The sequence below is a fragment of the Pholcus phalangioides genome, unplaced genomic scaffold (genome assembly GCF_987345545.1).
Source record: "Pholcus phalangioides strain wild (caught in Gottingen) unplaced genomic scaffold, Ppha-v1.0 ptg000007l_1, whole genome shotgun sequence".
In the NCBI taxonomy this organism is placed as follows: domain Eukaryota; kingdom Metazoa; phylum Arthropoda; class Arachnida; order Araneae; family Pholcidae; genus Pholcus; species Pholcus phalangioides.
In genome coordinates this window covers 30,911,255-30,935,682 of record NW_028301600.1, presented here as the reverse complement: position 1 = coordinate 30,935,682, position 24,428 = coordinate 30,911,255, and the positions used below count along the sequence as shown (strand labels likewise).

Below are 24,428 nucleotides of genomic sequence, written 5' to 3'. Positions count from 1 at the left end.
TATGAGGCGCACTATATGTTGTCATGCTAAGAATAAGGACACGTAGCATTCAAATTATGCTACGTGTCCCTATTATGTGTATATACGTGTCAAAAAAGTAATTTTAATAGCGTGTTTACAATAGTTTCGGAATTTAAACACATCACAACGTTTTTACAGCATCTGTGGCAGACATTATGAACAGGGGAGGGGGGGAGGCAGAAAAGAAAAATTGGATATAGCTTTTGAATAAATACTTTTTATATGATAATACATCTTCCTTCGCTTTAGGAATGAGTCGGACCTATTCGTCTGACCAATCTGTTCAGTTTGCTTCACCTGTAGCATGGTGAGAGGTTTTGTTTAGCAAGGATCTAATTTTTTGTTACATTTATTGGCTCTTACAGTTTTAATGTTAAACTTTGACCTCAACTTTTTTTTTTTTTTTTGAACAATTTCTCATCCCATTTTGTTTCTTTCTGAACGGAACTATCCACCCCACCTTCCAGGCTTCCACCCTGCACAACATTAGTTGTTGCGTGGCGAACAATGGTTCTTTCAGTTGATCAGATTCATATGATTTACTCGGCCGAAAGACTTCAAGGGGTCTGTGGAACGCAATAAAATAACATAAAAGAAATTATCGTGTTTCGTAAAACCAGGACCGCAACTAAATGCTTGGTCAGCCAGGGAAAGAACGAATTTCGTCGCCCCTTGTAAAGTTAAAGAAGAGGTTAAAGAAGCTTCTTCTGGTCCAGCGTCTGAGACACCAGACCCACTTGCTCCGTGCTCCCCCTTAGTTGCAGCCATGGCCCCCCACAAGGATGGGGTTGACAGGGCTCCAGTCCGGGGGCCCGAGATTATCTTTTTTTTTTTGTTTTTTCATGAAATAAATTCAATATTTTCGGACCCGTGAAACATCTGTCGAGGGGGCCCGCCAAAGATCCCAGCCTTGGTGCACTGCTGTACGATGTGCGCGCCATGGTTGCGGCCCTACGTAAAACCAGAGCCGCAACTACATACTTTGTCAACTGGGGCAAGCAAGCATTTTGGTTCCCCTGTCTAATGTAACAAGAGCAGTTGAAGTGGGAATTTAGAGCCCGTTCTAGTCGAGCACCCAGGGCAACAGACCGCTGCTCCCCTCCCCAAGGCCGTCTCAAGCGCATCATAGGCCGGTAGGCCCCGGACCAATTGATTTTTCTGAGGCCCCACCTGGTAAATTACAGAAAAATTCAACTACTTATTTTTCTGAGGCCCTTGGGCCGTGCCTGGGTGAGCCCATGCGTTAAGACGGCACTGCCCCCCCCCCCAGTTGCAGTCCTGCGTAAAACACAATAGGTAGTTGCATTACAACTTCTCAATGAGAAGTTCTCATAATGGCTGAATAATAATAATAATAATAATGAACGCAAGATTTTAGCTTAAATAAGAAATACCGTTTTAGAATATCAAAAAAGAAAAAAACGGCACGATTTTTTTTTAACATTTTGTTACCAGTTGTGTGGAAAAGAAAAACTGTGAGTTACCCCGTTTTCATACGTCGGTTTGATCAAACTGGATGCATGGTCATCGTATTCGCTTGCGCATTTCTTCCAGATATAGTCATCAGAAACCCTGGAATGTGATCACATTAAGTAGGGTGCATTTTGTACTATGTTTTGCCCATTTCTCAATCAATCACAATCTTAACAGGGTTTTTGGACACAGCAAGTCTCTCCTGGCCACAGCACTCTCCCTAAGAAATGAATGTCCATTTCTAAATTGTTACTATCAGGAACAATTGGCTGGTTCAGTGGTTTCTCACAATTAGGGTTACCAATCGTCCTCCTTTTTGATGTCATTTCAAGCGTCCTCCTACGTTTCGGAAAATTTGCCCTTTTGACCTCCTTTTCGGATTTCAGGAATTATTTTTATTTTTTTCTGGGGAAATTTTTTTTCCCACATTGAAACAGATATTTCTTCATTGATATGAGTGTTTCTGTGGTTTTTCCCATACGCGTTCACCAATTGCCATTGGAATTCCCATAATTTTTTTTTGTTTCAGCTTTTTTTAGCAGTTCTGCTTTATTGTTGGGAAAAATCATTCTCGTGGCCGGTTTTATTTGTCAGAATAGTGGCGCCATCTATTGCTGAAAATTGGAATAAGCGACGCACCAAGGGTGCGCGTGCAGCCGTCCCACTTTCTCAGTTTTCGAAACTGGTAAAACACTACTCACAATTCTCGAGTCAGCAGCATGGAGCTTTTATTACTGGAAATATAAGTTCGTGTGCCAGGTCAACAGTCGTCCAGGAAGGTGGTATTAGGTGCTGCCATCTGTCTTTTGAAAAAAAACAACGTACTTCACAAAGATGACACTCACTGAAAAAAAAGTGTCCAATATTTTAATTTTGGAAGTCTGACAGCCGTATGTAGACTGTCCCAATATCATTCCAACGATCTAAATGCGATAACATTATGATATGTTACCAAACGCAAGAAAATAGCTTTTCAGTCAATTACATTGGATGAAAAGTGAAAAATCGAGATCTGAACAAAATATGGTCAGCCGCATTGACGTATCCTGGGGGGGGGGGTGCGGTTCAATCCTTTCGCCCTTAATTTTTTAGCCGAAATTTTAGTTTTTTTTTTGCAGTGAAAAAACTAATTTTTCCCAAAAAAACATCTAACCTCCCACTCTTTGGGAGAATCCTGCGTAAGTAGTCAGCGGCAAGAACTTGGTAAATGTGATCGATGAAACATATCGATATTTGCAAGTTCTTTAGTTTATTCGAATTCGAGAATTCCCGACGACGATTGTGCGAAGATATCTGCTCAAATACGTGTAAACAAACGTAACGCCGGTCGTGAATGTTTCATCGTATTTGGCTGCTACTTCTCAAAATTCAAATATGAACCTCGACTATTTATGCCATAAGAAACAAAGCGGCTTCTTGTTCTTGTTCAAAATGTACTTTTTCCATTCTAGTTTGTACCTGTCATCTTACTGTTGGACTGGGACCAACACAGAAGTTTTGCGGCCTCGTGGTGTTTCACTAACTGGTAAAGTTGATTCATACATTTCAAATAGATCACAGATGCGAGAATGTATCCTAGAAATAGTTGCCGTTACGTAGGCAATTTTCAATAATTATGCAACTAATTTTTTTTAAATTGTTTCCTCTAGCTCCTACAAGTTGTTTCTAAACTCATGGGACAAACTTTTAGAGGTGATATAGGACTCTTAAATAAGCATTTTTGGTCATAGAATGTGCGGTCAAATCGCAATAGCAAAGGCATGAGAAGAGATTTTAGAGATTGCACAACAGCACTTCACCAAAAACAAATATATATTTCTGACGGATTTGCTGCAAGTGCGATCAACCATTCGAGAGTGCAGGGCATTATGATGTGATAGGCCTTATCAAGGTTCAACCTGGGTAATGCAAATTCTACCACAAGTCATTGTGCCGCTTGATCATTGTTTAGCATGCATTACCTTGATGGTTCTTGCACCAATTAAAAACAAACTCTAATTAGAAAGTGCATATACACCCTCGAATGTTTGGTACTTCACATTGTAGCGAATTTGTTGGAAAAATATTTTTGTTTTGGAGGGAAGTGCTGTGTGTGTGTCTCCACTCTCTAAAAACACCCTCTACCACCTTTGTTACTACAATTCGACTGCACATTCTATGATCAAAAATGCTTGCTTAAGTGTCGTAAATCACCTTTTGTCCCATGAATTTAGAATCACCTTGTATGATGCCGAAAAAGTATATAAATGCCAAACATTCAAATTAGAAAAGGTTAAATTTAGGCATGTGAGTACATGCTTTGGATATAAAATTTCAAAAAGCAAAAGAAATTATTACCTAATCCAATAATTGATGCCTTTAATGTATATGACTATTGGCATGAAATGTTATGAAACAAAAACATAGACCTGTGCACATGTATCAAAGGCAACAATAATTCTTTGATAATGTTGGGATAACAGATTCTTTTGACATTATTTTTTGTATCTAAAGCAATGTAGTTAGCAATAATTTTTTGGAAGGGGAAAAAATCAAACTGGTAGTACAGTAAATTTAATCACAGTATACAAGGATATATCTCAGCTAACAAATTTCTTGGCTTAATGAATTTTTCTGCTGACAAAGGTTTTTTCACAATATTTCTACTTTGGCTAATGAATACAGATTCGGATAACTAACAATTTAGTTAACATTGCACACGTTCACATAATAAAGCAGTATTGTGAGTTAAATTTTTGCATAATGTACATAACAATTACTGTCTGTAAAGCTGATTAATTTATGTCCGCTTCAGAATCACTTTTTATGTATGTCTCAATTTCTCTTCCAGTAAGCTTTTGAACTATTTAGTGTAAAAAGAATGATTTAGCAAAAAATGCACTGGAAAAAATACTAGAATTGAACGATTTCATTGCTCATATTCTTCTGCTGCAAGACTTTTTGCCTCAAACTGAATGGTCTGGACATTCTATGAAATTATCTTCTTCCATCTGCATGTATGGGACATTGAAATGGGCTGAACACATTATATAAGAGGATACCTACAACCCAACTGGGTTATGTTCATAAGTTAAAAAAAGAAATATCTTCAGTTTCCCATTTTTCTGTAAATTTTCCTTCATCCAAATGTGATAGGCCTACTGTTCATTTCAGCCTTTGGTTAGTTTCCCTTTTTTTTAAAGTGTTTTTTATTTTGTTTTTGGTGTTTTAATCAGATGGCATATGATGTTGTGCCCATGCATAACAGTGATGCCTGCGACAGCACATGACGTTTCTCATGGATATGAGTGATATGACAGAATAATTCGTAACACAGCTACTGCCACCTGTTCAAGCATCCTTCTACTTTATCATCTCGCAACTAGATAGAGTTGAACATTACATTTCAAGGTCTGGGATTATTATTGCAATTATATTTGCCATGCTTTGAAAAACGCCTGCATACCCAAACATTTTTTTTTTTTAATTTTGGATTCGCCTCTGTTTTACTTATGCATATATCTTTTAGAAAAGGTTTAGCTGCTATGGATCCACATAAATCCATCAACAGCATTTCGTACAGTCACAGGACATATTATAAACCTAACCCCTTATCATATTACGTCTCAACGCATTCCTGATGTTTATATATTTTGCAAAGGATCCTCTCCTTAGCAGTGCATCACATGGGCTATTTGGTAATATCTACCATGTGAAAATATGTACTTTCCAGTTCAAGTTGTCCTCAGTTTGCTTTTGCACACCGCATTCATATTTTTTAAATATTAAAAAAAATATATTCTAATAGCTTCAATCTTCCAAACAAAGGGGAAAAAGTGTGCACATCTTCATAAAAAGAAGCATTGCAGGTAGCACGCCAGAGAAATTGACCAGATGACTGGTTGATAAAACTTATCTTTAAATTTTTGGCTATATCTTGAAGGAATTAAATGATTTTCCTCAGAAACCTATGAGAAATCGTGTTTCGCAGAACGGAGATTTCGGCTAACTAATGTGATTCCGGAATGAAATATGTTTGTTAGTGGAGGGGTCACTGCATATCTATAATTTTCTCATATTGTTGGGGGGAAACTCAGATTGTGTGGCACTTTATACAGCCTTGAATTAAAGTAGAGTGGCAAATCAAACTTTTCCTTGCCAGTGCCAATTTCATGACCAGAAATTTTATACTCTAGTCACTGAATTTTTAGCATTGGTGTGATTAAAGGGATATAGTCATGTGTGTGAACATGGGACTGTATCATATTTTGAAATCTGTGTCCCAAAAAATCTGCCTAATCTCTTGAATTTTTCAGGAGGCTCCCAAATTTCTATACTATTTCCTGGACTTTCAAAAATTTCTTCTCTTGAATTTTGACCATGATTGTAAAAGTCCTTACTTTTAGGAAAAAAATTATTCCCAGAGAATTTACGTAGAAAAAAGACTGTTGCTTTCATTTTAAATCCCCAAAATGACTTCAGAAGCATAATGTAAATTGTTGCCATTGGGTCAAATAAAAAAGTATTTAAATTTCATTGAGAAAGAGACAAAATTTGCCAAACATCAATTCGGCCTTTCCACATTTGAAATTGGCGAATCTTGTATCTGTGGTGACCATGTGCTTGTTAAGTCTGCTTGTCCCGTTTCAAACCTGGTGGTGATTTTGTTAGCATGATTTTTGATTTGAGAGTAGTAATGACAGGTAATTTAACCTACTGGTTAGCAACAATGATTGGTGATGGCCTACATGATGTCACATTTTTGCAAATGGGAAAAATTCCTATATTTTTAAAAAAATCAATTTTTTTAATGGAATTCGATCTGCATGAAATCTTCCACTTTCTAATTCTCCAAAGTTTGCAGCTATATGCAAAACAATAAATGAATTAGAAATTTGATGTTTCCTTTTGAAAATGTTTTGTGGCAAACCTTTGCATGTCACTTTTAATACCATGGCATGCCACTATTTGGCTGTTCCAGATCTAAAGCTTGCATTTGCTTGAGTGGATGTGTTAATTAGAATGTTTGACAGTTCTATATTTTCTTACCTTAAAAATTAGAGAAAAAAGTATTTTTGCATACGTCAGTTCTTGAAAAATCCTAGGTGATTGGGACAGGTGATCATGGCGACTATAAATTTAGTATTAGTGCCTAAAATTTTCCCATATGTGATGTTGAATTAGGTCTTCAACCTTTTTCTAGTCACGAGCACTGCCTGTACTCATCAAAAGAAGTACACCCTTACAGCAAGTTTGACATACGAATGCATGAAATTAGGATGATTTCAATCCTTGAATGCAATGTGTACAAGTTGTTTAATTGGAATTGTTGATCAAGTGCTCGCAAGCACAAAATAGGATGCGAGCATCGAGCACTCTGGGTGGTTCAGGGAGTACCTAGTGCTTGTGAGCAACGGGTTGAAGATGCCTGAATTAGTGATGACACAAAATTTTCTGATTTTGTAATGTGTTGTCTAACATAGGAAAGGGTCATTAAGTCCCGGAAAAGTTAAAGAAAGCATTGTTTAAAATTTTTTTCCTTGAGGAGAAAACCGTGCTAGGCTTGTAAGAAATTTGGCTGGTACCAATTTTTTGTAATTTGTCAAGCCCTTGCATACGTAATCTTTAATGCAAGATTCAGCAACTAATATTTTTTACTTTTTCTCGAGCATCTTTGATGCCAAAAAAATGTAAGAATGCCAAAAATTCAAAATTGCCCAAAATGTAACACCTTTATGCAGAGTTTATTTTCATTTAATAGGGTGCTTACCAACATGGAAAAGTCAGGAAATGAAAATAAGGTCACAGAAGGTACAAAATGAAAAAGAAAGTCGCATATTCCAGAATGTGGTTTTACCATTAACCCCTACAAATCAGACAAATTTTGTAAGTGATTATCTCTGGTTTTAGTCAGTGAAATTCAGATAGGACAATTTTTTAATTTTTTTTTTTCTGAAAGAGTTGGGAGGAGAGGGTTACAAAAATTAATTTGTATTTTCAGGGCCATAGTATGCTCTCTCTGGGTCCCGGGACAGACTTTTCTTTGGGGCCCTTCGTGAAAGGGTGATTATTATGCAAAACAAATTCAAACTTTTGTAGGAACTCATTCAGCCCAGGGACGGTGCCCCAGTTGCCCCAGCCTAGTTACTGACCTGTGCATTTTATTAAAATTAAAGTTTATCTATTCAGATGGTTGAGGTAAGAATCAAATAATTACATAGGTTAGATAGGCTACCTGATAAATTATTTTGCTAACACAGTAGAACCTAGATTATCCGGTCTAATGGTGGGGAAGGTAAACAGGGATAAACTGCCTGGAGTAAAAAGATTTATTTATTCAATATTGCTTTTCCAAGGCCTATACAAGAGGATGCAGTGGTTAAGTATAACAAAAATGACGATTGATGTTACTGGAAAATTTGGAAATAAGTACAATCTACAATATTTGGTGTTTGGTTGTTCCACTCAATAATAGTTCTTGGGAAGAAACTAAATTTATGGCAATCTGAAGAAGCAACGATGGGCTGTAGTTTTTGGGAATGGTTGAGTTTAACAGAGAAATATGAGGGTTTAATTATAATGTTGAAAGTGTCAATATTAAAAAACCCATGGAGGATTTTAAAAAGAAAAGTTTAACAACAGAGAAGTCTAAGAGAGGAAAGCGGTTAGATATTGAGTTGGCACTTGAGCTCCGAAATGAAAACAGATGAAGACCAACAGTTAAAACTGAAGCGAATGGACTTATTTTAGATAGATTCTAATTTGTCTATGTTGGTCTAACAATTTAAAATAAAATTTAAAAAAATAAGTATTTATGTATTTTTACCTGTTTTTGAAATGACTATCCACTGTATACGAGTCATTCCCAAAAAAAGTGTGCAAACCATTTCTGCAAGACTATATAATTTTTTTTACAAAATTTTAGAGCCCTCTGGTAGTAATTTTAATTTTTCACTAGTTCTTCATTTAATTGTCATGGCATTTCTTAATTTGCTTCAGATAGTAGAAAAAACTGTTAGAGACTTGGTGCAAATCTGGAATTTTTTTCAAAAAACTTGGAACCATTTTACATATATGTCATAGATGAATAAAAATGACAAAATTTCAAAATTTTGTCATTTTTATTCATTTTTTATGGAAAAGTTTTTTTTTGTTTGTGTCCCAAAAATTTTCCCATTTTAAAATGCCCACTCTGTTATGGTCATTTGGGAAATATATTTTTATACCAGATTAAACCTGATTGAACTTTTGAGCTCATTGAAAGTATTACTTTTAATGCTTGATCAACAATTTTGGTTTTGACTTTTGCAAAATGACTTAATATTCATGTTATGTCTTTAGTACCATATTTTTCTCTGTCCCACGCTGTTACTTCATTATCATAATTTTTTTTTCATCTATATCAGCATCAAGTGATAGTACATGGAGATATGCTTCAAAATATAATAAAAGTTTTCATCAATAATTTAAATTTATAATGAAAAAATAATTTAAGCTAATTTGTCCACTCTGTTACATCTTCCAAAAACTCAAGCAACAGAATGGAAACTATGATTTAGTAGTTTTCTTAGTTAAGAGGTTTGAAGTTTTAAGTAAAATTTAATAAGTTATCTATTCAATTTAAACCCTTTACCACATTCTCCATCATGTTATTTTTTCAGTTAAATGTAAAGTGGATAGACGAGAATAATGTATTGTCGGATAATCAGCATGGGTTCAGGAAGGGGAAGTCATGTGTAACTAACCTCCTTTGCTTCTATGATCATGTGACTAAAGCTTTGGGTAAGAGCAAAAATGTAGATGATGTTTACCTTGATTTCCAGAAGGCATTCGATCTGGTCCAACATGGTAAACTCTTGAAGTGTTTACACAAGATTGGAATTGGGGGCAACTTGCTGAATTGGATAGAATCATGGTTAAGAGATAGGTCGCAACGAGTTATGGTGAACGAGGAATTCTCTGGTTGGACAGACGTCACAAGTGGAGTTCCTCAAGGAAGTGTCCTTGGCCCCATTCTTTTTTCACTTTTTATCGATAAACTCGATCAGGGTATCGATGGGATTACTAGCAAATTTGCAGATGATGTGAAGTTAATGGGGGTAATCGGGAATCAAAGCGATAGGGAGTTGCTCCAGACCAGACTAAACAGAATTGCAGCATGGGCAAATGAATGGAGCATGACGTTTAGCGTTGATAAGTGCATGGTCGCTCATTTTGGTTCGAACAACCCACGGTTTTCTTACGAGTTGAATGGTGTCACTATCCCGGATGCAACTAGGGTCACCGATTTGGGAATTCTTATTGACGAGCGGCTTAGGTTTTCTGAACATTGTTCAGCAGTGGTCAAAAAAGCGAATAGAATGCTTGGTCTCATTTTCAAAAAAATCTCTTCGCGTTCTCCTAAAGTCATTTGTTTTTTCGAGGCTTAGTTCGTTCTGGACTGGAGTATGCTGTAAGGTTTTGGAGACCATACCTACAGAGGGACATAGACTTGGTTGAAGGGGTGCAAAGAAGAGCTACGTGTGTCCTTATTGCCACACAGGGCTTGAGTTATGAAGAGAGACTTCATTTTTTGAATATGTTCACATTGGATGAACGCAGGTGTCGAGAAGATATGATCGAAGTGTTCAAAATTTTCAATGGGATGGATAGGATGGACCATGAACTTTTAGTACACCACCAATCGACTGCTTTTACAAGGGGACACCAGTATCGATTGGTGAGGGACAATGCAAGGTTATGGTGTCGCAGGGAATTTTTCTCTAATAGGGTTGTTAATAAATGGAATAGCTTACCCCCGGAGGTAGTAAATTGTAACACAATTGACACATTCAAAAAGAAATACGATAAACATGTTGGGGTAAATCGAGAAGCTATCCATACTTAGAATCAGACAACCATAAGTATTCTTTATGGGCATTGTATAATATTTTGTCATGTGTATATATTTGTTTATAATTTTTGTTAATTGCATTTTTAATTGGGTTGCTGTACCAGGTGTACAAGTATGAAATGCGGATTTTTTTACAAAAAAACACATTAAATTCGGAAGAATGATAAAAAGTGCTTTATTCAAAGTATGCTCTATTGCTTGTTATACATTTCCCCCATCTTTCCTGAAATTTGTGAATACCACAGCAGTAAAAATCTTCCCTTTTTGCTACGAACCATTCATCAAGCTATTTTTTCACATCTTCGTACGAACCAAAGCGTTGCTCAGAAAGTGTGTGACCCATCAATGCAAACAAGTGGTAATCTGAAGGAGCCGAGTCTGGTGATTAAGCCGCATAGGGTAGAACTTTCAGCTGAATGCTTCCAACGTGCCGCAAACCGCTTTTGCTGTATGTGATGGAGCATTGCACATTGAACATTGTCAAGGAGCATTTCACATTGTCATAAGGCATTGCGATTGGAAACAGCTTGTTGACTAACGCCAAATTGCTCTGCGATTTGTTTTTGTGTCTGTGTAGTATCATCTTCGTCCAACAATGCTTCCAATTCCACATCTTTTTTTTTTGGCGGTTTTCCATGTTCCTTGTCTGCAACATCGAAGTCGCTACTTTTGAAAAACCGAAACCATCATTCACACGTATCTTGCGATGGAGCATGTTCACCATAAGCTTCTCGAAGTAATCGGTATGATTCAGCAGCAGTTTTCTTCAAATGAAAACAAAAAAATTAATGATGTCCGCGAATGCTCTTTGTTCAGTATAACTTTCGACATATTGAACACAACAATGCAACATTATGCACACACTTTTCCAATTTATCACTCGTGCGCATATGACACGTGTTGATGACACAACAAAATGGTGCAATGTCAAATCTTTATAGCACAAACTGCATTGGTGCATCTGTTTTCTGAAATCCGCATTTCATACTTGTACACCTGGTATTTTTGAAATATATGACATCCATATTTTTATGGGCATCTTTTTCTCAGCCACCTTGTTGGGCATTTTGTCTGTTGTGGCGTTGTATTTGTATTTATGTGTCATAAGGTGCATTTTAGTATGAGTAAAGGTGATTGTTTGACAATACATTCCGCATTTTATGGAACAGAACCATTATTTTTCCTATATTATTTGTGTTTCCAGGCTCTAGCCCCCCCCCCTCCCCAGTCCACCATGGATCACTAATGTGAGTGGCATAAACACGAGATTTATACCATCAAATTACTATTCAATTTTGACAAATTTTGAAGTTAAAGAAAGCCATCCTGATATAATATGCAGCTGAGCAAGTCCAGTGTCCACAAAATTTTAAAAGTTTTACTAGACCAAAATTCAAACTACGAGGGAAGGGGGGGAACGTGTTTTTAAATTTCCTCATGGAGTGGATGTTTTTCAAAGGTTATAGAGGAGTCTCTGGGTCACCTATCACATTTCAGGGGTCTGTCCAGACTTTTTTGTAGGGTCCTGTTTTTGTGAAAATTGTCATTAATTGCGGAAATAAGTTATTTTATGGGAAGCAAAATAATCTGGTTAATCTATCACAAAATAAATTAAATGTCAAATTTATATGGTTTCATTTATTTATATTCAGATCTGGAATTTTGTGAAAGGTCCAGAAAATGGGCCCAAATTTTCGTTGGGCAGACCCCTGCATTTTGTATACAATTTTTGAGAAAATAAAAGTGTAATTGCATAGTCTAGGCCTATTTAGAATATTTGAGATATCTTTCTCTCAGTCTGTTCACTCTGTTACAATGGTGTCCACTCTGTTACGGGCATGGCCCCCACACGGGTAAGGCTGACAGGGCCCAGGACAATTCTTAACCTTTTTATGCTATAAATTAATTATAGAAGGGCCCATGAAAAGTCTGACTGAGGGGCCCGCAAAAGATCCCAGCCTTGGGCCCTTGCACCTGAGTGGAATGGTGATAAGATGCTCATCTACCACCGTGAAGGTTTCTGTCACGGTCCCGGGTTTGAACCCGAGGGAGGATATAAATATTTTCCCTAACAAACTTGGTGACCAGCAATAGACAGTGCCTTCATTTCCAACCCATCTTATCAATGGGGCAGTAAATTGCAATGGTGAAGTAGCCTGAGGGCCCTGCTGCAGGATGTAGGGGACCATGGTTACAGGAAGCATTTTCGCAGTTCACAGACAAATTTTAAGAACACTTCAAACTAAGATGATAAATTATAAATTACCAACCCATTGTCTGTCAGAAATAGTTTTGATTTTGAGTAGCTAAATATATGTAAGAAATAAACTTTTCTATGTACTATTTCAAAAAAAAATAATGAAAAACCATCAAAACGACAAATTAAAAAAATTTTTTTACTGTTTATGTGTAACAAATAAGCTGATTTCATTATTTTAAGAGAGGAAAAGAGCAGAAAAAATAATTTTTTTATAGCGATATTTGTTTTGCGTGGATAAAATCCATGACTTTGTCATAAAACCCAAAATATAAAATATTATTACAAAATAAAAATGAAAAATATTTATGAAATATTAAACTTCAAGTCATTGTCTATAATTTGAAATCAATTTCATTTTGAAAATTTGATTTTAAATTTTTCATTTAAAAAATATGGAATGTACCCTTTTTTTTGGGCCGCCCATATATTCATATTATCTGTGTGAAAAAATCTAATAAATTACACTTATCGAAAGATAGTCGCACTACTAATATACTGGGTTTCATTAATGACAGAAATACAGTAGAACTTTGATTATATCTGGGCTAATGTTAGGGAAGGTGATCATGGATAACAAACCGAAAAACATGGTTACCCTTTCCCTGTCAGCCATTCTGCACAGTTATAAAATGTATTACAAGAATGACACAAACAAGAAATCCAAGGTCCACCCGATGAGCCATGCAGTTTATGTATTTATCGGTTTATAGACTGAGAATTTAATTTTTTTTATAAGTATTAAATGTTTACATTAAGTTGATATGAAATGAAAATTCCAATTGAACACTTTGTAACGTATAAAGCTACTAGCAGTACAACAAAACTGACTTGTACTTTATTCATGTAGCTAAACCTTTTTATGAACCGTCCAAAGATTTTAGCTGTCTAGATGGTTCTGGAAGATTTCCGTTTTATTTTGTCAATGATGATTATTGTGATTGTGCTGATGGATCTGATGAACCAGGTAATATATTTTTTGTTAAGAAACTACTTTTAATTAGAAAAAGTATATAAATAATCTGCCCATTTTAGATATTTCATTTATTTCCACTAGGGACCACATATGTACCAAAATATTAACTCTAAGAATATTTTATATTTTGTGTGCTACTCAAATTATCACACCACATATTTCAATATTTCTTTCATACAGGAACTGCTGCATGTCCCAATGGTAGATTTCACTGCTCAAACTTGGGCTACATTTCCAAAGAAATTCCATCATCAAGAGTAAATGACAAAATATGTGGTAATATATTTTTATTAAATGAAATCATGCACTATAAAATTAATGAAGTGAACATATATTGTATACCCATGCTGAGTTGGCCTCTTTAGTGCTGTTTTGGCAGGTTTTTTCCCCCTTGTTTGTTTGTTAACGATTGTTTGATCATTGTCAAATGATGATGGGAGCCCATGCCATCATTATGCATAATAAGTGGAGATAGACTTGAAATGCTGGGGATATAGGAACGATGTCAATTCACATATATATATCTAGCCTATATATATATGTACACATACATTAGATCAGTCTCTCATTGATGCTGGGCGGGGGACATTGCCACCATGCTCCCTGCCCCTGTATCTCTGCCCATAAGCATAATCAAAATTAAATTCTCTTATACCAGTTCTATATTCTTTCTCGGTTGCTGTGATTCAGTTTCTGATATGTAAAACCAGCTAGAACTATAGGAAGCCACAGTGCTCAGGGCAAACTTTAGGGAAAAATGTGATCTTTAATTTAATGGTAGATCTTTTCAAATCTACAATGGGATCTTTTCAAATTAGATGCCTCTTTCTTATACCTCCTTTCTGGCACGAATTCAGAGGGTGAGGGGTTGCGACCATTCTCTCTTAAGAGCAGAATAATATAGGAAAAAATTGGACTGCTCTGTAAAATATAGGGTGATTCAAAAAAACCTGCACAACAAATTGCCATTCCAAACACATCGCCTTACATCTGAGGCCTGTGTGCTGATTTTAAACTACTCTCCCCCTCAACCCATCTTTCTCTGATTTTCAGCTACTAGTTTTCAAAGGTGCCCGAACATGGGGCCTCAGGATATTTCATCATCAACAGCCATTTTCAATCCACTGCTGGATGAAGGTCTTCTCTAAATTTTTACGTTTTGCTTTGCCTGATTTTTAGCCATCCAATTGACTCCAGCCACTTTTCTGATCTTGTCAATCCATCTTGCGTGGAGACACCTTCTTGGACGTTTAACACCAAACAGAGGTACCAATCTAGAATACTTGTAGTCCATCTGTTGTCCCGTCTTCTTGCAATATGTCCAGCCCATTTCCATTTTAGACATTTAATTCTTTCCATGATATCATATACCTTTGTTTGGTTCCTTATCCAAGTGATTCGTTTTGTCTCTTGTGATGCCTAGCATACAATCTTTCCATGCTCCTTTGTATCATCCTGTATCCATGTTTCAGCTCCATAAGTCAGTGCTGGTAGCACACACTGGTTATACACTTTTCTTTTCAGGCATAATGGCATGTGGCTCTTCAGAATTAGTTTTTGCCAAAAGTGTTCCATCCAATCCTAATCCTTCTGTTTATTTCATTAATGATTCCGTTGTCCATGGTAATTTCTTGTCCCAGGTATACATAGCTTTCTACTTCTATCTCTGTGTTGTTGAGCAAGATTGTCCTCTTCAACGCAAAGGGGTTGAACATAACTTTAGTTTTTTGCAGATTCATTTTCAAGCCCACCTGAATACTTGCCTTCGCCAATTCTTGTATCATTTCCTCTAGTTCCTCTGGATTACTGCTGATAACAATGTCGTCTGCAAAACTCAAATGGTTGAGAAATTCTCCATTTATTTTAATTCCTTTTTTATCCCAGTCCAGTTTTCTGAATACTTCTAAAATAGCAGGAAAGAGTTTTGGTGAGATAGTATCGCCCTGTCAGACTCCTTTTCCGAGTTTAATCTTTGCTTTTCCTTTATCCAAACGAATCTCTGCAGTTGCTTTTTCATATATTTTCTTGATATTGATGTAAGTCTTCTCTACCCCAATTACATCTAGAGGTTTAACAACAGCAGATGTGAAGACAGTCAAACGCTTTCTCAAAATCATTGAAGGCCTGCAATGGTAATTCATATTACTTGTGTCTCTCTATGAGTTCCGTAATTGTTTGGATGTGATCCATTGTACCGAATCCCTTTCGAAATCCTGCTTGTTCTTTTGGTTGAGCTTTATCCAATTTGGATTCAAGCCTATATGTCAGCACTTTAATGAAGATTTTATAAATTACCGATAAGAGACTGATTCGTCGATAATTCTTGATATCCTCTTTTTCACCCTTTTTGTAAAGAACCATCATTGTGTTGTTCCAATCTTCAGACACATCCGATTTTCTGAGGAAAATTTCTGAACAAAGCAGCTAGCATACTGGCAAATTCTTCTCTTGCTTCTTTAATAATGTCTATTGAACTTACTTGTATTGGATTAAAATTGCTATATTTTCATGAAGTAAGCCCAGATCCATACAACAGCATCATAGGTCCCCTCCCCCGGGTAAATTACATTTTTCTCAGCCCCCCCCCCCCTACCTAGTTTGCATACTTACTCTCTCCAAAATTTTAACCAGATCAAATTGTTATGAAGCCTTCCCGGCACTAAAGGTCCCTGAGGCATAGCATAACAAGCTTCAGACAAAAATTTATAATTCTTCTTTATTGTACTTGTACAAATTCAACTCCATTTTCTTTTCCTGCTCCCTTTCCTCTATTCTGATCCTGTTCTTTATGTTTGTATAGTGTATTATCAAATTCCTCAACAATACTAATAATTTCACTTCCATCTTGTGATGGTTCCATCCTTTTTCGTGCAAAAATTTCCTTTCTCCCAACACAGTTTTCGTTTTGCAGATTTTAAGCTCCTATTATCTTCCAGTGCTTTCTTTACAATATCACAATTAAACTTACTGACATCTTCTGTAATCCGCTTTCACACTGTCTTAGAAAGTTCTGCATATTCCACTTTTGATTTAGGGTCATTCTTAATCTGAAATTCTCTCTGGTCTCATCAATTTCTTTGTTTCCTCTGTTATTTTCTTCACTGGTTTGATTTCTTTTTCTCCAGCGACTTCTTTTGTTACTACTTTTGGGGTTGTGGTTAAAGTTCTGTTCATCGTGGTGACATCTTGTCTATCTTCAGTGATGTTATATAGCAAATCAAATCGGTTCTTCAGCTCTAACTAGAATTTGTATCGATGTTCTTGAAGCTTTTCCATATCGATGACAGCCTGGCCGGATTAACCCATATGAAGGCCCTAATCACTCAAGTGATTTTGGTGCCCCTCCCTGTCTCTTTTACTCTTAACCTTAACCGATGTCCCTTCGTGACAATTAGATCTGTTTGCAATTTTCGAGTGTAAGTAGGCATTACCGGATTTCCACATGGGAAACGTGGACATTTGCCCAGGGGCTCCCCCCCCCCCTTATTTGTAATAGTAGGCCTATATATTTTACTCAAATTTATGTAAATTCTATTTGGTAAAGAAAATCAAAGAATTTTCCCCTAAATCACATTATACTATTTCCAAAGTTCCATTATTAGCAAATCCTATTAAATATGAATTTTAATAATATACCAATCAATAATAGACTTTATACACAGCACATATATAATGCACCTATTGCAATATTAAGTTCACGACAAAAATACTTTTCAATGTCTCAGTCTTTTGTTTGATTCCACAATTTCACATTTTTTTGAATGTAAGACGATTTATGAAATGACGACCACAAAGTTTGCATATGTGATCAACATGAAATCCTCAAATCTTCGTGAAAATTCTGTTATATTTGTGAAATGCGAAACTTGATGCATCTGATCTTGCAAACACTTTTTCAGGTGGACTGCAACAATCTTCATCCTTGGTTCAGGTTGGTGACACAGTGTCCCAAATGTTAAATAACGATAGAGGTTTATATAGAAGGGACATTTCGAAATTTTGCGGTAGCATCATTGAATCATCATTGACAAAACATCACCAATATATCAAACTGTTCTAGAGAAAAATTGTTTTTCTTATTAAAAAAGGATAAAATCAGTTTGATCAAGTCTTTTACAAGAAAAACTGTCATCTCAGCTTTATTGTGCATTGAAGCTGAAATAACTCAAAAATTAGATTTTGATGACATTATCAATGATTTGTTCATATGAGAGTGCAAAAAAAACATTTATTGTAAGATATTTCATGGAGAATTTTACATTACATTTCCCATTTAAAATAGTGCATATCACTTTTTTTATGTGTTTACAAACAACATGTGTTGTATTTTCTGACGAACCAAACCTGTTCAACCACAGTCGAAAGAGCCCCCCCCCCCAATGTCTCTTGCCCAGGGTGCCTCCCCCATCAAATCAAAATCAGGCTCTGTAAGTAGGCTGTGCAAATTGGCAAGCAGGTATTTTTATTTGGAGGGAGGGGGTTCAGAAGAATTATAAATTTTTGTCTGAAGCTTGTTATGCCATGACTCAGGAACCTTTAGTGCCGGGAAGGCTTCATAACAATTTGATCTGGTTAAAATTTTGGAGAGAGTAAGTATGCAAACTAGGTAGGGGGGGGGGCTGAGAAAAATGTAATTTACCCGGGGGAGGGGACCTATGATGCTGTTGTATGGATCTGGGCTTACTTCATGAAAATATAGCAATTTTAATCCAAAAATTAAGCAGCAAGTGCGAATTCTTGTCAGCAATTAACTTAGTTTCTCTGCTTTTGTGTCACCCTCAGGGCCGTAAGTAGAAACGAAAATTTACTCTATCGCTTAGGGGAGGTCTGCATTTATTCTGGCACCCTCCTCCTATAATGTTTAAGGGAGAGAAGTAAACTTGATGCCCTTCCTGTTCCAGCACCGGCGGAACAGACCCTCCCCTTGTCCTCTTATAGTTGTGGCCCTGGTCAATCTTTCGATAAAAACCTTCAATTGTGAAATCATGTACGCTTAAAATTTTAGGATTTTTTATTGGATGGTTGATGGGAAAAAATTGTACATTTAAAAACAATGTACTATTTTATCCTTTTTTGTGGTGCCCTTTTCTCCTGATGCCCTAAGCACATGCTTATTTTGCTTAATGGTTAATCCGGCCCTGGATGACAGTTTTTGTATTTTTGGTAAGTTTCACTTTTTCCATTCTAGTATTAAGCATTATTCTACATCTAACCAGTCAATGATCACTTCCTGTATTAAATTTGTTGAAAACTGCAGTCTTGGATCATATATGCTTCTTATTAGATAGGATGTAGTCTATCTCACTAATTGTTCCAGTTGGGCTTCTCCAGGTCCATTTTCTTTGGGGTTTCTTAAAAAAATGAATTCATGATGCATAACTGTTCGCTCTCTGCAAATTTGACGAGTCTGTTTCCTCTGTTGTTTCACACACAGTAACCATGACTTGCAACTAATGCTTCATCATTTCTTTTCTCTCCAATTCTGGCATTGAAGTCACCCATTGCTAATTTGATATGAATGGTTTCCTTTACTATGTATCTCGTCTAATTCTTCATAAAAGTCTTCTACTTCCTCAGAATAGCTTGTTGTTGGTGCATAGACTTGTATAATCTGTATCCGGTATCTGCTTGATATTTGCATAACCAACTTTGCAACTCTATCAGATGTACTATCTAACTCAACTGTGATTTTTCCACTTTTTATGAATGAGAAATCTTACTCCACTGGTTCTTACATTATCTGTTCCTCTGTAGTAAAATAAATGTCCACTGCCAAGTTTGATTTTCTCCTCTCTTTTCTTCTTACTTCACAGATGCCTAAGATGTCCCAATTTATTCTTTCCAGTTCTTCCAACTCCTGCAAACAATTTCCTGAAGAAAGAGATCGTCCATTATACATGACCAAGGTCAACATCTTATGGCAGCCTGGTCTAACCCAGAGATTTTTAGCACCCTCTGTCTTCATGTCTTGCTGTTTGCTGCTGTAACCAGGAACACTCAGACTGAGGGCTTTAGTTTATACAAAGTTCATACTTCTTTTTAGATGGTGTTTGGCCATAATCCTTTATGCTGTCTAGTGCGGATTGAAGGAAGCCCATCCGCGTCTGTTCACATGTTAAAACATGGCTACTTACAGGCTGCACCACGAGGTGGTGTGGATTGGACTTTAAGCCTCTGCTCCTAGTCGATTTCTTCAAGTCCTCATAATGAAGCAATTGAAGGGTCTTCTACTAGTTTACAAGTAAAGACTATTCAACAGCCCCTGGATATTTCATACCCCACAATAATTTGTAATTATGCAATGAGGTGATGCCACTATTCTAATTTACCTGGGTCATTCGAAAAATCTGGGTTCTTTATGAGTGAAAGTGGTTCCCTCTCGAAAAAAATTATCTTGGGGAAAAAAGTATGGTTGTCCGTCCCCCCCTTTTAATTCACTGGTATCTCTGAATTTTTTCCAGCATGCCTCAGGTCTTTGATCATTTGCTCATCTGGAACAGGCGGCCATGTTCTGGGTAAGAAAAGGAGGTATCTCTGTGTGAAACAAACAAATCATTCCTAAAAACATGTTCTATCCAAAAGGTTCATTTACTTTCATTGTCTACTAGTAGGAAAAGTGTGCAAAAAAGTCCATTAACACAAAGAATTTAACATATGGACTTTAGCTCATGTAATAAATCTAAAACACATACAGTCGATCCCCCTTATAACATTCCCTTACAGAACAGTTTTCCACTTAGTACGACTTGCTTTTGTGATCCCAATTCTAAGTAATTCTCATCAAGATTTCCTGTTTAAAGTGTTTTACTGCTTACAACGTTTTTATGACTTTTTCTAAAAAAACAAAAGACTTCTGATTGATTTTACATTTTGTTAAAAAAAATCTTAACTCTTTCAATAATATATTCTGATTAAATTTAAAGTAAATGAGATTTTTCTCTTTCTCTCTCTGTACACTTTCTCTCAGACACTTATCTTCTGATTCCCTATTCATATAAATCCTTGTGAAGCCATTTCTGGGGAGAATTTTATTTTCCTTCCCTGATGGCCAACCACTCTGATCTGTCACCATTTAACTGCCACATATTTTCACACCTGAATATGGTAGCTATGTCAAATTTGTGTTGGTGAAACTTATCAGTGTGCTTGAGTGTGCTCAGTGTTTGGTCATGTTTTGTGTTCAGTAGGTGGTGCTATCTAAGGCTGCAACTAGATACTTTCTCAAATGTGGCAAGCATGTATTTTATCACCCCCATGTAATGTAGAAGCAGTTATAAAGCGTGAATTCAGCGCCCCTTCTAATCCAGAGCCCGGGGCACTAGACCTGCCTGCTCTCCACCTCTCAGTTGTGGCCCTGCATCTATTCTCCAAATTGGTAATGCTTGGATTTGAAATTTAATGTATACATATTTGTGTTGTAGGTCACTATGATTACTGTGGCAACCCCAGAGCTTTTTTTCAAAGGAATAGCCAACTCAAAATTAGAAAACCAGCTTAAAATCTTATTTTTAGTCGGTTACCACTGTACAATCGCGTGTTTCAAGCCTGGATTTTCACCAAAGGCAAAATCTGGGGCGGGGGTGTGCCCTCCCCCCAAGAAGATAAAAAATTAAAAATATTTTTGTAGAAAATTAAAAAATTAGAAAAAAATACGTTCTTATAACTATATGTTAATTTAAAATTGTTTGAGTGTTAGTGACCCCCAAAATATTTGTGGAAGAAATCCTTGTGCCCCTCCAAAAGCTAATTCTGCATACACACCTGTGATTTTCGCGATGCGAAACGGTGACTACCACATAGCATCTAGATAACAAAACTGGATATTCAAGGTAGAGTTTTTACAGATTTTTTTTTTCTCTGAACGATCTTGAAAAATATTTTACAATTTGAACAGGCGTTCCAAAGCCTTTACTGTTTTTCAAAAAATGTGCATTCGCAATATTGTAGGAACAAGGCAAATTTATGCGTATGTAACCAGAGGGGAGAAAATCTGCAGGGAAATAAAAATTCTGAAATTTGAAAATTCTGTGCACGGCCCCTCATTCAGAGAAGCAACTAGATATCCGTCATCTTATGCTTTAAAAATATGCATGTGTATCAATATAATACAGTACAGTATAAAAAGTAGTAAAACCACTTTTTCAAGGTTGCAAGATCATGATAGATGGTGAAAAGAAAGAAAGGGGAGAGAAGTCATAAGAGTCATAAGCTTCGTCTGAATTAAACACTTTATACTTACTAGCTCATGCTTTTAGACCCTTTATTGTAAAGGAACTGACAATTCAAAATTCTGGAAGATAAGAGCAATCAGCTAAGTAACGAAGCAGTATGTATTTTTGATTTTATTATTCTGATGTCCAACAAGTTCAATGTCCCAATTTGTCTTTTGATTTTTTTTAAACCTGCTAACCCTCTGTTCCGGTTGGAATGGATGAGAAATATTCTACTGCACATCTAGTCATAGATTTACCATAAGTGACATGTTAAGAAATGGTTAGTTTGAGGTAATCACTGGTTTTTATAATTAGCTCAAAAAATTCAGAATTTAGTATTTCACCAACATAATTCTGCATGAATGCGAATTAAAATGTTTATTTTTTTTTTATTTTATAATTTGCAGATTGTTGTGATGGCAGTGATGAATACAAAAGCAGTATTGATTGCATTAATCTTTGCATGTAAGTATTCAAGCAATTATGCATTTTTAAATATGTACCCTGTGTTATGTTTAGTAGGTATAAAACATTGTTCATGCACTGAAATGTGAAACAAAATTTTCTCATGACCAAAATCAGAGTTATGAAACATTTAATTTTTGATATATTCTTAACCAGAAAATGCATTGGTACACCAAAACTTTAAGCAGGGCCATGACTAGTATTTTTGCTGCCCCCCGACAACTTTGAAATTCAATAATTTTTTAACAGTGTTCTTTGTTCACACCTAAAACTGCTGCCCCCTAAATTTTCCTACCCAGGGCAGTTGCACCCTTCCCCCCTTAGTTCGACCAGCTTTATATCTAACCGACCCAGCTTTAAGGACCCATTTATAAATTTATATCTAATGACCAATATAATTTTCTCAAGATTAAATTCAATGCCATAACATTAAGAATGGTTAAGGTGCTCCACACGTAAAAAAAAAATTAAGTTTGTCTTGATTACTTGTCTCTGAAATAGGATTTTTTTTATATGTCCCCATTTCTCTCTCATCAAAAAAAAAAAATTTCAATTAGCTATAGCTTCTAAACTCTGTTAGCTTTGGTTGTAGAAGAATTAATTTTCTGTTTATATGAAATTTTGTTTTTTCTCATATATCAGTGGATGAAAAGTTTTGTACTACATATGACTTATAGGACCAGGGAACTGCGTGGAAGTTTAAATTTGATAACTTTTAGAGATAAATTTAATGACTCATGGATTCTAGAATGTCTGACAACATTTGAAATTTTCCTCTAAGAATGATGGTTAAGAAATGGTATGATGGTAAGAAAATCATTTCCTCTAAGAGTGACCGTTGAATTCTAGATATAGAAATGTGACAGTTCATATAATTATTTATTTTAGAGAGCTTGGGAAAGAGGCAAGAGCAGCTGCTCAAAAACAGCAAGAACTATTTGAGAAAGGTTACCAACTGTGGCAAGAATACTCATCTCAAGGAAAGAAAAAGAAAGAGAGTAACAAGGTTGTGTGGACCAGAAATTCCCACCCTTAAAACAAAGATCAGAATTTAAATTATCTCTAAACACTATTAAGTGCTTCAGCACTCATTAGAAAATCAGTGTATTAGACCTTCTGTTAATTAGTAAACTTTATTTCATACTTTCCAAAGTGATTTTATTTTAAAATTTTTTTTATTTGTGTGTTCTTAAAAGAATGAGCAAAACTTTTTTTTTAAATTGAATATTTTTTTAAGAAAAGGTTTTTATTACAGGCAAAAAGTAGACATAAATGTAATATTTTTATTTACTACTATATTACATAAATTGCCTTGACCTACCTTGATAATATTCTCCCAGTGCAGAAAATAACCACACACACATCTAACCATTAAAAAAAATTGTGCTGAAATTATTGAGAAGCTTGATTTGATTTTTCTTTCTTTTTAGATAAAAATGCAAGAATTGAACACAGAGAAAGAAGCAGCAGAAAAAATTAAAGAAGAAAAAGAAGGTAATTTTTCAATTTCATCTTTGAGGTATGGTTTTAATTTAAAAAATGCTCGAAATAAGTTCAAGAATCATTGTGTTATTTCTGAGAGTGAAAATACAGTGTGCCACATAAAATGAAAAATTGAAATTTTTTTATATGGTTTCTCTCTCCTGTAACTTCCAATTAACAATTAAAAAGTTATTTGCCTTTCTCTCCTGGCACCAACGAAAAAAATTCCCTATTTCTAGGTGCAATATTTGCTGAGATATTTGAATTCGAAAATCAGAAAAGGCTTGGAAAACAAATAATAATAAATGAGGGGGAAAAGAGAGTGGTCATTAGTTTATGCTGTTCTTCCCACCTTTCTCAGTTTTTGCAATTCAAATATCTCAGTGAATATTGCACTTAGAAACATGGAATTTATTTTTTGGCCCCAGGAGATACCTTGCAACAACTTTCTAATTAAAAGTTGGAGGACAGGGGAACCTGTAAAAAAATTGATTTTCTTTTATTTTATGGTTCACTGTATTTTCACTCTGAAAACTGGTAGTGATTCGTGAACACATTTTGAGTATTTTTTAAATTAGAACCATAACTCTACAACCAATGGTTGATGAGATAATAGCCGAATTAAGACTTACATAACACTTTGTATGCATATTATAAATCATTGTTGAC

The 24,428-nt window shown here is 35.8% G+C and overlaps 1 protein-coding gene across 1 annotated transcript in view; it reads left to right on the top strand.

Moving 5' to 3' along the window:
* The first annotated feature begins 2,729 nt into the window (after positions 1–2,729).
* The window catches only part of LOC149085165 (glucosidase 2 subunit beta-like), a 57,015-nt gene continuing 35,316 nt past the window's right edge, over positions 2,730–24,428 (top strand). The window contains exons 1-6 of the mRNA XM_089233032.1: positions 2,730–3,019; positions 13,474–13,590; positions 13,780–13,875; positions 22,220–22,277; positions 23,166–23,283; positions 23,708–23,771. Coding sequence (XP_089089158.1) covers positions 2,869–3,019; positions 13,474–13,590; positions 13,780–13,875; positions 22,220–22,277; positions 23,166–23,283; positions 23,708–23,771 — 604 coding nt within the window. The 5' untranslated portion in view covers positions 2,730–2,868. The remainder of the gene's footprint in view (positions 3,020–13,473; positions 13,591–13,779; positions 13,876–22,219; positions 22,278–23,165; positions 23,284–23,707; positions 23,772–24,428) is intronic.